Source organism: Schistocerca cancellata, chromosome 7 (genome assembly GCF_023864275.1).
Source record: "Schistocerca cancellata isolate TAMUIC-IGC-003103 chromosome 7, iqSchCanc2.1, whole genome shotgun sequence".
Taxonomy (NCBI): Eukaryota; Metazoa; Arthropoda; class Insecta; order Orthoptera; family Acrididae; genus Schistocerca; species Schistocerca cancellata.
The window spans coordinates 443,135,271-443,150,374 of record NC_064632.1 but is presented as its reverse complement, the minus strand read 5'-3'; the positions used below and the strand labels follow the sequence as shown (position 1 = coordinate 443,150,374).

Below are 15,104 nucleotides of genomic sequence, written 5' to 3'. Positions count from 1 at the left end.
ATCTAAATCAGCGTCAATGATACACATCCCTGTTCGGTATACAGCGTAGCTTCATCATTATTCTGTTTTACCAACATACGATAAAAATATAAATGAGCATCATCTTTGTTAGGTGGTCATAAAGCTAGATCCTGTAAGCATAAAGCTGTATTTAAGATAGCTTAAGACAACATATCTGCCTATTATGTGCTAACTAATATTACAACACACTTCAAATCTACCACAAGCTATTGGTTTCAGTGTTTATGTAAGGGTAGGCTTTTGATAGCTAGCAAAGCAAGATTACATGACTTTTTCAAGGTAGGCATTTTAGAAGAATATTTTTTGTTAGATACTATGGCTGGATGGTGAATCTATACCACAACTGGATGGTAGGGAGTGAAATCCACACCTGCTCTTATGTTAATAACACAGAATGCACTTTAACAACGGCTGTCAAATCTTCGCAGATACGCTGAAGATGCGAGAAGGAGATAATTTACAAAATACTGATCAACTGCAACTATCATATAGGTACGACTGGAGCATACCGCGCTATCGGCACTTTGATCTAGTGCTTACGCCTCAAATTTCGACTGTTCTCCCTGTATAAATAACAATATCCTGTATTACCTCTTAGTTTCCGTATTTTTTGGGATTTTTCGGCATCTGTCCTTTTTTCCGTTTTTACCATTTTTTATGTTCTAATGGATCAAGTGCTTTGGCGGCGGTTGTCACATCATGAATGTGCATGTGATGCAAACCTGCATGTTAAACGAAACTACAGCAGTATCTTCTGTATAGTTTTACACTGTGTTAGACATCCCACTGCTGAGTCAGCAAGAAATACTGTATAATTATACACAGCGTACACATTGACAGTCTATACGGAGATGTCAATTCTTAATATTAATGCATAGTGATCTTATCACTTCCTTTTAAAGAAACTGCTCAACATTAGGGAAGTGCGATTTTGTATTACAACGTAGAACTAGCATACTATGCTAGCTTTTTTGCGTGGATGTTCGTCCACAGAGTTTAAAAATCGTCATATTTTTCTTCCGCACAGAGTGCTATTAACAAACCATTCGGGCTTATACCACATTTTAATGCATGTTCGAGGTTAGTAGATCTTGATACCTCTACCTGCAGATAGCATAACAGCGTACGCAAGACCGTAGAAGGGCTGCATGTGATAGCAACTGTCAGTTACTGGAAGCTCTGTAGCTGTAAGATGTCACGCTGCTGGAGTAAAAAGTTATTCTCACTGTCTGTCTTCCGTTACTACACCGCGCAAAAGATTTAAGAGCACTTTTTCTAAACCGCGTAAATGCGTCCCATTCCGTCACAAAAGTTTGATGGCTCAAAGATGCCTTCATCCTTTTTTCTGTAGTGGTGCAAAGACATGGCGCCATGTGACGTTATCCTCGGGCTCTACGACGCTTCAGACAGCAACGTGTCGACACTTGCGAAAAGAAGGCCACGGCTCCCAAGTTCATGTGACGTGTGTAGAGGGTTAATGATGTCACATTTGCACTAGATTTCACCACAATTCAGAGCAAAACTATCGTGAATGTGTCAAAGATAGGAAGCACATCACAGACCCTCTTACCCATATTTTACCTTTCTTTTGAAGTCTCTGCGATAGAGGTCAGAAGCGCCACGCTCCACGTTGAAATCACTCGGTTTACTTGTGAGTGTCCGAGGAAAACATTTCATACACACCGCAACTCGGAATTGGGAGGAAAAGCCTGTAAGGAGTGTCAGAAAGGACCCAGTGAAATCGACCCTTTCACTGGAGCATTGATTCCCACACATTTCGTGGTTGAAAATGACAGTTCGAAGTGCGATGAGCAAAAGTAGGACGTTCTCGTCAACCTTTGGCACTGTACACACCTGCTGATCAATTCAACCCATCTCGACGGACTTCAATGGGCAGCAACCACACTGAACGTGATCTCAGCACTTCGGTGTGTCACCCGATCGTAATTTTTGTCCTGGTGTACCGAGTTGAGCCACTAGGGAACGTTCAAAACCATTCGACGAATCTGAACATGATCCAAAGCAGTAAAAGGTCTTTATTCTTTTTCAGTGGTCTTATTTCATGCCGTCCTGTGCTGTGATCACACAGGGGTGCAACATTTACACAAGCGGGAATGATACGGCAGACGGCCCCTCTAAGAGCCCAATTCGGCAAAACACTTGGTGGCATCCGCCCATCACCTACTGAGAATTTCAAAAATGTACCTACATGGAGAACTCACTTGAAGTAGCCCAAGGCGCCTGCAGGTAGGCAAGTACTTCACACTCCTCCGATGCCAGTTGCCTGCCTGCACGCAGACCTTGGAGTATTTCGCAGTTTCTCTCTGTAAATATAGGTGCCACCGCAGGTTTTGCCGAATTGGGGTCTTGGAGGGACCCTTTTCTTTTATATTCATGCACGTGTCAACGGCACAACCTTCTGTGATCATCCAGAGGAAGGCGTGCAACAGGATCATTGAAGTAGCGTAAGAGATCTCTGCTGCTTCGAATCACGTTCAAGCTTCATCGACTGGTTTTGAAAGATCCTTAGTGGTTCGGTACATCAGAGCAAAAATTGCGGTCACACTGAACTCAAAAGTAGTGAGATTATGTTAATTAGGGTTGTAGCTATGTCATGTCCGTCGAGTAGTTCTGAATACCCCGGTGCCGTAGGTTGTCAAAAACGTCATCCTTTTCCTCGTCATACTGTAGTTTTCGACCGAGAAGTGGATGGGAACCAATGTCCCAAGGAATGGGGTGGTTTCACTGACGCCCTATATGACACCCGCAGCTCATGGTCTCGCGGTATCGTTCTCGCTTCCCGAGCACGGGGTCCCGGGTTCGATTCTCGGCGGGGTCAGGGATTTTCACCTGCCTCGAGGTGACTGGGTGTTGTTGTGTAGTCTTAATCACCATCATTCATCCCCATTACGGTCGGAGGAAGGGAATGGCAAACCACCTCCACTAGGACCTTGCCTAGTACAGCGGTGCGGGTCTCCCGCATCGTCCCCTACGATCTGTTACGGAGTATGGGACTTCACCGTCATCAACATTATGACACCCGCTGAGGCTATTTCATCTAGATTTTGGGTGGCGGTACATCTTACATGTTTCTCTCGGCCACTCATATGAAAACCACGCTGAGCTTTGCTGTTGTGACCGCCACAGCAGGGGTGAAGGGTATGTAACAGAGGCTGCGACGACCTTGCTATCGCGTGATTGCTACGTACGTCCACAGTGGCACTAGGCGGTGTTGTAGTAACTTATGGTGCCAGTGTGACATAATTAAAGCACTTTACACATCACATCAACTTTGAGCTGTGGTCTTTTTTCCGCGTCTGTCGACACTCTGCTGTTTGAAGAGTCTCCGAGCCTGAGGGTCGCATCGAAGGCGCCACGCTTTTACGCCACTACAGGTACTTTTGAGCCAAATCGTAAACTTATGCGTCTGGATGCGAGAAAATAACGGGGTTTCGAAAAACTGATCCTTTAATTGTATGTTTCAACATAACTCTTCCAAATTCTAAAGGTGGCAGGGGTAAAATACAGGGAGCGAAAGGATATTTACAATTTGTACAGAAACCATATGGCAGTTATAAGAGTCGAGGACCATGAAAGGGAAGCAGTGGTTGGGAAGGGAGTGAGACAGGGTTGTAGCCTCTCCCCGATGTTATTCAATCTGTATATTGAGCGAGCAGTAAAGGAAACAAAAGAAGAATTCGGAGTAGGTATTAAAATCTATGGAGAAGAAATAAAAACTTTGAGGTTCGCCGATGACATGGTAATTCTGTCAGAGACAGCAAACGACTGAGAACAGCAGTTGAACGGAATGGACAGTGTCTTGAAAGGAGGGTATAAAATGAACATCAACAGAAGCAAAACGAGGATAATGGAATGAAGTCGAATTGAGTAGGGTAATGCTGAGGGAATTAGATTAAGTAATGAGACACTTAAAGTAGTAAAGGAGTTTTGCTATTTGGGGAGCAAAACAACTGATGATGGTCGAAGTAGAGAGGATATAGAATGTAGACTGGCAATGGCAAGGAAAACGTTTCTGAAGAAGAGAAATTTGTTAACATCAGGAAGTCGTTCCCGAAAGTATTTGTATGGAGTGTAGACATGTATGGAAGTGAAACATGGACGATAAATAGTTTGGACAAGAAGAGAATAGAAGCTTTCGAAATGTGGTGCTACAGAAGAATGCTGAAGATTAGATGGGTAGATCACATAACTTATGAGGAGGTATTGAATAGGATTGGGGAGAAGAGAAGTTTGTGCCACAACTTGACAAGAAGAAGGGACCGGTTGGTGGGGCATATTCTGAGGCATCAAGAGATCACCAATTTAGTACTGGAGGGCAGTGTGGAGGGTCAAAATCGTAGAGGGAGACCAAGAGATGAATTCACTAAGCAGATTCAGAAGGATGCAGGTTGCATTAAGTACTGGAAGATGAAGAAGGTTGCACAGGATAGAGTAGCTTGGAGAGCTGCATCAAACCAGTCTCAGGACTGAAGACCACAACAACAACAACACATAACCAGTGCGTGCGTGGTTGCTGACGATTCTGCACCGTGCGAGGCCACGACGCGCAGCATAGGCGGTGTTAAGGATTAGCAAAGGCGCAGCTCGGAGTGACTCACCGATGTGCGGAACCTGGTGGAGATGGCGAAGAACTCGCCGTGGCGGTCCAGGAAGACGAAGAAGGGCGGCGTGAGCAGGCCCTTGGTCGAGCGCACGCACAGCAGGGCTACGAGGCAGGCGGCAGACAGGAGAAGCGTGGCGCGCAGGGTCAGCGGTTTGGCAGTCGCCCAGCCGGCTCGCCACTGCGTGATGCACGTGACCGCCAGCAGCAGCGTGTAGCCGCGGGACGCCGTCCGGAAGTCGTCCGAGCCCGCCGGCAGCCGCCGCGGAAGGCAGTCCTGCGGCGACAAGACGCAACCCGTGCACTTCCTCTGCATCTACATCTACTTCTACATCCATACTCCGCAAGCCACCTGACGGTGTGTGGCGGAGGGTACCTTCAGTACCTCTATCGGTTCTCCCTTCTATTCCAGTCTCGTATTGTTCGTGGAAAGAAGGATTGTCGGTATGCCTCTGTGTGGGCTCTAATCTCTCTGATTTTATCCTCATGGTCTCTTCGCGAGATATACGTAGGAGGGAGCAATATACTGCTTGACTCTTCGGTGAAGGTATGTTCTCGAAACTTTGACAAAAGCCCGTACCGAGCTACTGAGCGTCTCTCCTGCAGAGTCTTCCACTGGAGTCTATCTATCATCTCCGTAACGCTTTCGCGATTACTAAATGATCCTGTAACGAAGCGCGCTGCTCTCCGTTGGATCTTCTCTATGTCTTGTATCAACCCTATCTGGTACGGATCCCACACTGCTGAGCAGTATTCAAGCAGTGGGCGAACAAGCGTACTGTAACCTACTTCCTTTGTTTTCGGATTGCATTTCCTTAGGATTCTTCCAATGAATCTCAGTCTGGCATCTGCTTTACCGACAATCAACATTATATGATCATTCCATTTTAAATCACTCCTAATGCGTACTCCCAGATAATTTATGGTATTAACTGCTTCCAGTTGCTGACCTGCTATTTTGTAGCTAAATGATAAAGGATCTATCTTTCTGTGTATTCGCAGCACATTACACTTGTCTACATTGAGATTCAGTTGCCATTCCCTGCACCATGCGTCAATTCGCTGCAGATCCTCCTGCATTTCAGTACAATTTTCCATTGTTACAACCTCTCGATACACCACAGCATCATCTGCAAAAAGCCTCAGTGAACTTCCGATGTCATCCACCAGGTCATTTATGTATATTGTGAATAGCAACGGTCCTATGACACTCCCCTGCGGCACACCTGAAATTACTCTTACTTCGGAAGACTTCTCTCCATTGAGAATAACATGCTGCGTCCTGTTAACGTAGTACCATCGGACATCGAGTTAACAAGACCAGTTTCTAACCTCCAGTGCTAGTTACAGTACCTTGTGACGTGATCAAACCTGATACACTCTAAGACAAAAAAAAAAAGAACAAGAACGGCGAAGAAATTATCTAAATTGGACTGAAATCGGTGTATGTGATTTGGATTTACAAACAAATGATTACATTTTCTGAAAAATTAGTTGGTTTATCCGAGAGAAAGAACTTTACAAATTGAACAAGACAGTAACGCGTTGCAATACCTCTGGTCCTATGCAAGTAGTTATTCAGGTTGACATTCATTGATAGAGATATTGCCTGTCCTCTTGAGGAACATCACGTTTAACTATGTCCAATTGGTGAGTTATGTCGTCAAAATCCATAGCTGGTTGGAGGGCCCTGGTCCCAATGCTCCATACGATCTGAATTCCATAGAGATCCGGTGACGTCGCTGGACAAGGTGGGGTTTGGCAAGCACAAACTATCGCCATGTGTGGGGAAGGCCGAGGAAATAGGGCGTAGTGCATCGGCGACGTACCGCTGTGCTGTAAGGCCGCCGATGGCAACCAAAAGAGTTTATTAAAAAATTAAAAACCCGCCTCGATTGAGAAAAAAAGCACCTAGTGTTAAGTGTTAATCCAGGTTTCGGCGTAGATAACTACACCTTCTTCAGAACAACAATAAAACCCACAAGTGCCTAAGAAGACCTTTGTCAATGATTATAAGAACACCATAGCTATAATTTTATAAACGAAAAAGAAAAGGAAAACACAAATAGTACATATGTAAAAGGCAATACCACTACTTAAATTAATGGTGTACGCTCCACCTCACACCGGCCTATGTTCGATGGGCCATGACCCGCCATAAACTGCTACAAACGGTCGCTCACTTACAAGCCTGACCCGCTATCTATGCACATGCGCAAGACAAGGGAAGTTACTTGAATGCGCATGCGCATACAAATACGAGAAAGTTTATACATGGGTCGGGGCTAAATGGCTCATATATTCGCAACCGTGGATCAACGTATATCAAAAAATGAAATGGATAGAACAGACGAGCTAAATAAGAGCAAAAACCTAAACATAACGGCACACGGTTGCTTAAGCTAGTGAAGGACTTATATATGAAGCTACCTATGACAACAGGAAGAACTCTTAAAAACTATACCTAAAGCCAGTAGTTAGCCTGGGGGGGGGGGGGGGGGGCTGTGGGGACGTAATCTAAAGACGTCGTAGTAATAAATATATAGGGATAAAACGTGGTGTGTTCAACGGGCTAAAATCACCTACATCGTAAAAGGAAAATGAGGATAAAAAGAAAGAACATGAACAGCTTGACCAACCGCGCTCGTCTATAAGCGCGCGCATGTGATAATCCCCAGATCATCAGATTTACAAGTATGAAGAACAAAGTAAAGGCGCGAAACCTTCAAAAAATTTTTATTTCTTGGTAGGAGTTGGTCATTGAGGATATTGTCTTTAACATGTTGCAGATGCTTCAAGATCTGCATTACTTCCAAAACATCCAGTTTTAAGCCCTTAACCTCGGTATGAAGTAACTCGATATTAACTGGAGGGCTCGGCGCATGAGCCGTTTGCACAAGGTGTTCCGAATAAGTAGAGACCTTAGTAACGTCACCGCTTCTAGTAGGAATATGCTCTTTACACCTGAGACCCAGAGCTCGCCCCATTTGCCCGATGTAAAATTTTGGACAACCCAATACTCGTGATTGGGAAAATTTATCGCTCTTACTCTGCAAGGAGTGAATTAAATTCCTATGTAAACTATTATTAGTAGAATAGGCGACTCTGAAATTATGGGCTCTGAGTAAACGCCCCAATTTGTAACTTACATTGCCTATGTAAGGGATAGATATCGTTGCCACCTCTTTGTCATCTAACGCATCCCCTAGGGTGGAAGACGTAATACTATTTTTATTTATTTTCTTGTTATACATCTGTCTTACTAACTGACGCCTATAGCCATTATTTATAGCAATATTCTCAAGTGTGAACAGATCAGTTTCTACGGCATCTGGTGCAAGAGGGATAGCTGTAACTCGATGAATATTAGAATAAAAAAAGGCCATCTTATTGGCGTACGGATGGGCAGAGTCTGCAGGTATAATATTGTCGGAAAACGTATTTTTTCGAAAAATATTAAATTCAATGCGGTGGCAACCACAGTTAAAGTGAGGTCCAAAAAATTTAAGGACCTAGTATGGGATTCTCTCGCTCAATTGTAAAACTGATATTATGGTGAAGCTCATTAAAAATCGAAGAAATATGGTTACATCATTTTGAGAACCATCAATGATTAATAGAATGTCGTCAACATATCTTTTGTAAAATTTTATTTTCCTAAGAATCTCTCTGTCACTGGCAAAAAAATCAGACTCTAAGTAGTTCATAAACATTTTTGATAAAATCCTAGCTAGGGGGCTTCCCATAGCCAAACCTGCTGGTTGTAAGAAAAATCTCCCATTAAATGTAAAGTAGTTGCGTTTTAAAACGATCCGTAGCAGCATCATAAACTCATTGACCTCTTTATCTAAAAGTTTTTCATGGTGACGTAAATTGCACTCTAGTGTTTGCAGTGTGTGATCGACCGTACATTAGTGTATATACTTGTTACGTCAAACGAGGCGGGTTTCTAGTTTTTTAATATATTAACCAACGATTGCTGCCGCGCTGCGATGTTGAAGGTTCTTAAACCAAAACAGTCCTCCTATGAAAAGAAATGGCGCCTCAGACCATCGCTCCTGGCTGTAGGGTCGTAGCGCGAGACACAGTCAGGTTGGTACCCCCACCGCTGTCCAAGGCTTCTCCAGATACGTCTTCACTAGTCATCAGGACTCTGTTCCAAGCGGGACTCGTCACTGAAAACAATTCTACTCCATTGAATGAGATTCCAGGCCGAAGACGTATTTGGAGACATTAAAGAGAGCGGTGGGACACCAACCTGACTCTCGGTCCGATAGTCAGAAGTGATCGTCTGGGTGCCACTTCATTTCATAGCAGGATCCCTTCTACTACCAGTCGTGTTACACTTACAGCACAGCGGTACCTCGGCTATGTTCTACGCCCCGTTCTGTCGCCTTTCATGTGAAGTCATCCTGGGCTTACATTTCAACGAGATAACGACCAACCGCACATTGCGGGAGTTTCTACTGCTTGTTTTCGTGCTTAACAAACACTACCTTTGCCAGCAAGGTTACTGGATATCTCCCCTTTTGGGAACGTTTGGAGTATTATGGGGAGGGCCCTCCAACCATCTCAGGATTTTGACGATCTGACGCGGCAATTGGACATAATTCGGCACGATATACCTCAGGAGGACATCCAACTACCCTATCACGCAATGTCAAGCCGAATAAGTGCTTACATAGGGGCCAGAGGAGGACGAACACATTATTGACTTGCTCAATTTGTGAACCCATTTCTCTTGAATAAATTATACGTACTATTTTTGTAAATTGTAATTATTTGTTTGTCTGTGTACGTAAATCACATCTACCGATTTCCGTCCCATTCTAATAATTCCTTTGTGGTGACTAAACTTTTTACTTTTTTTCCCTGGACTGCGCATATTAGAAAGCCTTCGACACTGGTGGGTATCGATCATTACATTTTTTTAAAAAATAATACATTTTTACTTTGTCTACTGCTGCTTTCTTTCGGTATGAAGATAATAATATTCAAGTTCATTAACAAGAAAGGTAAGTGTGTAAATTTTGTAAAATTAAGTACAGCATTTTCCCTGTTTTTTTTTTTTTTACATTTGCGTAAAAGGTACATGTAAAGTCAATTGCAAATTACGAGCGTCAGTCAAAAAGTAATGCCTTCTATGCTTTTTTTAGCATTTGTCAACATTTTCAAATGCAGCTACATAGGTTGAAAACAACAACATTGACAATTGATTTATGACTTTTCAATAATCTCCGTCCATTTCCCCAGTTTTGGACCATCTTTTAACACGGACGTGTATTCCGGTGTGGTAAAACCCACAATCCTGCTTTCGAAGCCATTGACAAACGGACGTTTCCACCTTCTCGTCATCTTCAAAGTCAATCCAACGATGAGATTCTTTTACCAGCCCGAAGATGGATGTCTGATGGTGCCAGGTCAGGATTGTACGGGGGATGAGGCAAGCCTTTCCATCAAATTTTCACAATCCCTTCAGTGGTGCGACGCCTTGTTTATAGTCTTGTATAGTCATGATAAAAAAGAACATTCGCCGTAAATTGGTTGGACGAAGTCGCTGGAGACGTGCTTTAATCTGTTTCAAGATTCTAGGCAGAAGTTATTGTGCGCCCCTGCTCCAAAAATCCAACCACAATAAACCTTCGCCTCCCAGTATGTTGGTTTTGTGGTCTTCAGTCCTGAGACTGGTTTGATGCAGCTCTCTATGCTACTCTATTCTGTGCTAGCTTCTTCATCTCCCACTACTTAGTGCAACCTACATCCTTCTGAATCTGCTTAGTGTATTCATCTCTTGGTCTCCCTCTACAATTTTACCCTCCACGCTACCCTCCAATGCTAAATTTGTGATCCCTTGATGTCTCAGAACATGTCCTACCAACCTGTCCCTTCTTCTTGTCAAGTTGCGCCACAAACTCCTCTTCTTCCTAATTCTATTCAATACCTTCCCATTAGTTATGTGACCTACCCATCTATTCAGCATTATTCTGTAGCACCACATTCGAAAGCTTACTGTACCCATAACTGTCCCTGCCCACCAAACAGTCTGAACATTATTCTTCGGTGAGTTTCTCTGATGGCTTCCTATTGACTGCTCATTTGACTTTGGGTAAAATAAATGAACCCATGCTTCCTCTCTAGTCACAGCTTTTTCCAGAAACTCTTCTCCCTCCATACGGAAGCGCTGTAAGATTTGGGAAGCAATTTTTTGTCTCTTTATTCTAGTCGTTTAACATTCTTGGTACTCAAGTTGCATAAACCTTTAAGTATACCAGTCACTGAATAATAGTCATCACACTGCCTTTACAGAAGGAGGTATTGCGACACATATCATCTTCAATCACCCGCCGGTCACCACGGACGATGTCATCGACTCGCTGTATGTTCTGTGGAGTCACTTCAATCACCGGTCTACCATTCCACGTTTCCTCAGGCAACGGTGTTTGCCCTTCAGCTTCGTTACAGCGATGAACCGTCTTCTGAAGTTGATGATATCCACCGCTGCATTACTGTACACAGTTATAAGTCTTTCATGAATATGAATGGGCGTTTAACCTGCAATCAAAATTTCTATCACAGAACGCTCTCTAATACGAACATCGATAACGGCGATTTTGGAAGCGGGTGCAGTACTGGCACCTGCTGACGCAGAAAGTTACTACAACAGTTGTTTGGAGAAGACGCTTTGTGGAATAGCGCCAAATTCAAATTTTTGACGTAATAAACTTTATTTAAGGAGAAAAAAATAGGATGTATTACTCTTTGACTGACCCTAGTGCAAGGTCATTATAAATGATTGAACGGATTTCATAAATTCATTGTAGCTACATTAACCTATACAGGGTGAGTCACCTAACATTACCGCTGGATATATTTCGTAAACCACATCAAATACTGACGAATCGATTCCACAGACCGAACGTGAGGAGAGGGGCTAGTGTAATTGGTTAATACAAACCATTAAAAAATGAACGGAAGTATCATTTTTAATACAAACCTACGTTTTTTTAAATGGAACCCCGATAGTTGTGTTAGCACATCTGAACATATAAACAAATACGTAATCAGTGCCGTTTGTTGCGTTGTAAAATATTAACTACATCCGGAGATATTGTAACCTAAAGTTGACGCTTGAGTACCACTCCTCCGCTGTTCGATCGTGTGTACCGGAGAGCACCGAATTACGTAGGGATCCAAAGGGAACGGTGATGGACCTTAGGTACAGAAGAGACTGGAATAGCACATTACGTCCATATGCTAACACCTTTTATTGGTCTTTTTCACTGACGCACATGTACATTACCATGAGGGGTGAGGTACACGTATACACGTGGTTTCCGTTTTCAATTACGGAGTGGAATAGTGTGTGTCACGACATGTGGTGGCCATCATTTGCTGCACACAATTGCAATCTCTGGCGTAATGAATGTCGTACACGCCGCAGTACATCTGGTGTAATGTCGCCGCAGGCTGCCACAATACGTTGTTACATATCCTCTGGGGTTGTAGGCACATCACAGTACACATTCTCCTTTAACGTACCCCACAGTAAGAAGTCCAGAGGTGTAAGATCAGGAGAACGGGCTGGGCAATTTATGCGTCCCCCACGTCCTATGAAACGCCCGTCGAACATCCTGTCAAGGGTTAGCCTAGTGTTAATTGCGGAATGTGCAGGTGCACCATCATCCTGATACCACATACTTCGACGCGTTTCCAGTGGGACATTTTCGAGCAACGTTGGCAGATCATTCTGTAGAAACGCGATGTATGTTGCAGCTGTTTGGGCCCTGCAATGAAGTGAGAACCAATGAGGTGGTCGCCAATGATTCCGCAACATACATTTACAGTCCACGGTCGCTGTCGCTCTACTTGTCTGAGCCAGCGAGGATTGTCCACCGACCAGTAATGCATGTTCCGTAGATTCACTGCCCCGTGGTTTGTGATACCCGCTTCATCTGTAAAAAGGTAGAACCGCAACGCATTCTCTGTTAATGCCCATTGACAGAATCGCACTCGATGATTAAAGTCATCACCATGTAATTGCTGATGTAGCGACACATGAAACGGGTGAAAGCGGTGACGATGCAGTATGCGCATGACACTACTTTGACTCAGTCCACCGGCTCTCGCAATGTCCCGTGTACTCATGTGTGGGTTCATGGCAACAGCAGCTAACACACCAACTGCACCCGCTTCTCCTGCGACGGGCCTGTTACGGACCCGTTTGCGTGCTACGACCATACATGTTGCATACAGTTGGCTGTAGATGCTTTGCAATGTGCGGCACGTTCGATGCTCTCTCTCCGGGTACCGTTGCAGGCTTCAGCTGCATTTCGTCGACACTCGCCATAGATGAGTATCATCTCCGCCTTTTCAGAGTTCGAATACACCATGGTCACAGTTCCTACAACACTACACTATCACAGACGTCTGGTAAAACGGTGTACTACAGTTGGTCTGCGTGCGGAGACGAATGCAGAATAACAATAGCAGCAAGCGCTACATGCGGACTCTGCGACAGCTAGACCAAACCACAACAGTGCACTACAGCCACACTCGTAAACACGGTCGTCATCGTAAACATGTCTCTGCAGATGCTGCTCGCCGACCGTGGCCCGTGTTTGTTACAACACGCAACTGAACGTCGGAGGTTTCAAGCGTCAACTTTAGGTTACAATATCTCCGGATGTAATTAACATTTTACAGTGCAACAAACGGCACTGATTACGTATTTGTTTATATGTTCAGATGTGCTAACAAAACTAACGTGGTTCCATTTATGTTAAAAAACATACTTCCGTGCATTTTTGTATGGTTTGTATTAAACAATTACACTAGCCCCTCTCCTCACGTTCGGCCTGTGGAATCGGTTCGTCAGTATTTGATGTGGTTTACGAAATATATCCAGCGGTAACTTTAGGTGACTCACCCTGTATATTATCACAAAACCCAACATTTTAATTTAAAATCTCGAAATGTTTAGTATTGCTGCAAGCGCACCTCAGATTTGTCTACTAAAGTGTAGCAGCGAGCAGTTATGCAAGATGGCGACAGGAAGCGAGAAAGCGCACGTTGTGCTTGAAATGCGTCGATATTAGTCGGCCGACACAATGCAACGACACTTCAGAACGAAGTTTAACAACGATCCACTAACTGACAATACCATTCGGCGATAATAAGCGTCGTTCAAAGTTTCGGGACAACTCTGCAGGGGGGGAGTCGGAGTAAAGAAACGGTTGACCGCGTCCAGGCGACTTTCGCACTTAGTCCACAGAATTCGACGAACAGAGCAACCATACAGCTGAAAATACCACAACAGACCTTTTGGAAGAGCTTAAGGAAACGTCTGATGCTGGAGCCTTAGCGCTTGCAATTACTACAATCCCTGACTCCTAATGACGATATCGTACTCTTTGAATTTTCGGCACAGTTGCAATAGCTTAAGGAACAGGACTGTTTCGTGAGAAACTCTTCTTCATTGATGAAGCAACATTTTTTGTGAATAGCGCAGCGAATAGGAACGTGCGAATCTGCTGGAGAACCCCTACACTATCGTGCAGCCCATTAAATGGTTCAAATGGCGCGGAGCACTATGGGACTTAACATCTAAGGTCGTCAGTCCCCTAGAACTTAGAACTACTTAAACCTAACTAACCTAAGGACATCACACATCCATGCCCGAGGCAGGATTCGAACCTGCGACCATAGCAGTCGTGCGGTTTTGGACTGAAGCACCTAGAACCGCTCGGCCACAATGGCCGGCGTGCAGCCCATTAACGTGCTCTGTGTAGTTTCACCGTACAAAGTTCACGGCCCTTTTTCTTCTGCGAAAAGAGCGTTACAGGACACGTGTATCTAGGTATGCTGGAAAACTGACTCATGCCACAACTGGAGACGACAGTGTGGACTTCATCTACCAACAAAATGGTTCTCCGTCTCCCTTCCATCATGATGTTCGTGAATTCTTAAACAGGAAATTGAGAAAACGATAGATCAGTAGTGGTGGGGTTGATGAGCAGCAATTCATGTCATGGCCTCCATGCTCTCTCTATGCAAAACAATTAGATTTTTTTTTTGGTGTGGTTGTGCGAAAGTTTCACTGTTTACCTTGTTACTTTAAACCGCAGGCATCTACAGCCAAATTTCCGCATTTTGAATGAGATAATCCGCACTGGCTGTAAAATACATCTTATTGAAAGTCACGACCAGCTTCGCGTCAGCTGAAGACACACCCTCAGCAGAAAAATGCTTTTTAACAGAAAAGGCATAGCGGAAAGTTAACTGCCTCAGAGCCAATCCCCACTGTTACGCCGTCGCCGAGGCAGCACCTGCCTGCCGGCAACACATCTAACACCACACAGGACAAAAGTTGTCTATGTCCAAGGTGTAAGTAACGGTAAAGTTCGGCTGCAGACATTCCGCGTACTACTTCCTGCGGGCTATCTCAACTCCCGCTGCAGGAAGT

The 15,104-nt window shown here is 44.2% G+C and overlaps 1 protein-coding gene across 1 annotated transcript in view; it reads right to left on the bottom strand.

Annotated features, from left to right (window-relative positions):
* Positions 1–15,104, bottom strand: part of LOC126092820 (uncharacterized) — a gene marked incomplete at its 5' end in the record, with an annotated part of 410,598 nt that overhangs the window by 380,524 nt on the left and 14,970 nt on the right. Inside the window, one exon of the mRNA XM_049908549.1 lies at positions 4,641–4,919. Coding sequence (XP_049764506.1) covers positions 4,641–4,919 — 279 coding nt within the window. The remainder of the gene's footprint in view (positions 1–4,640; positions 4,920–15,104) is intronic.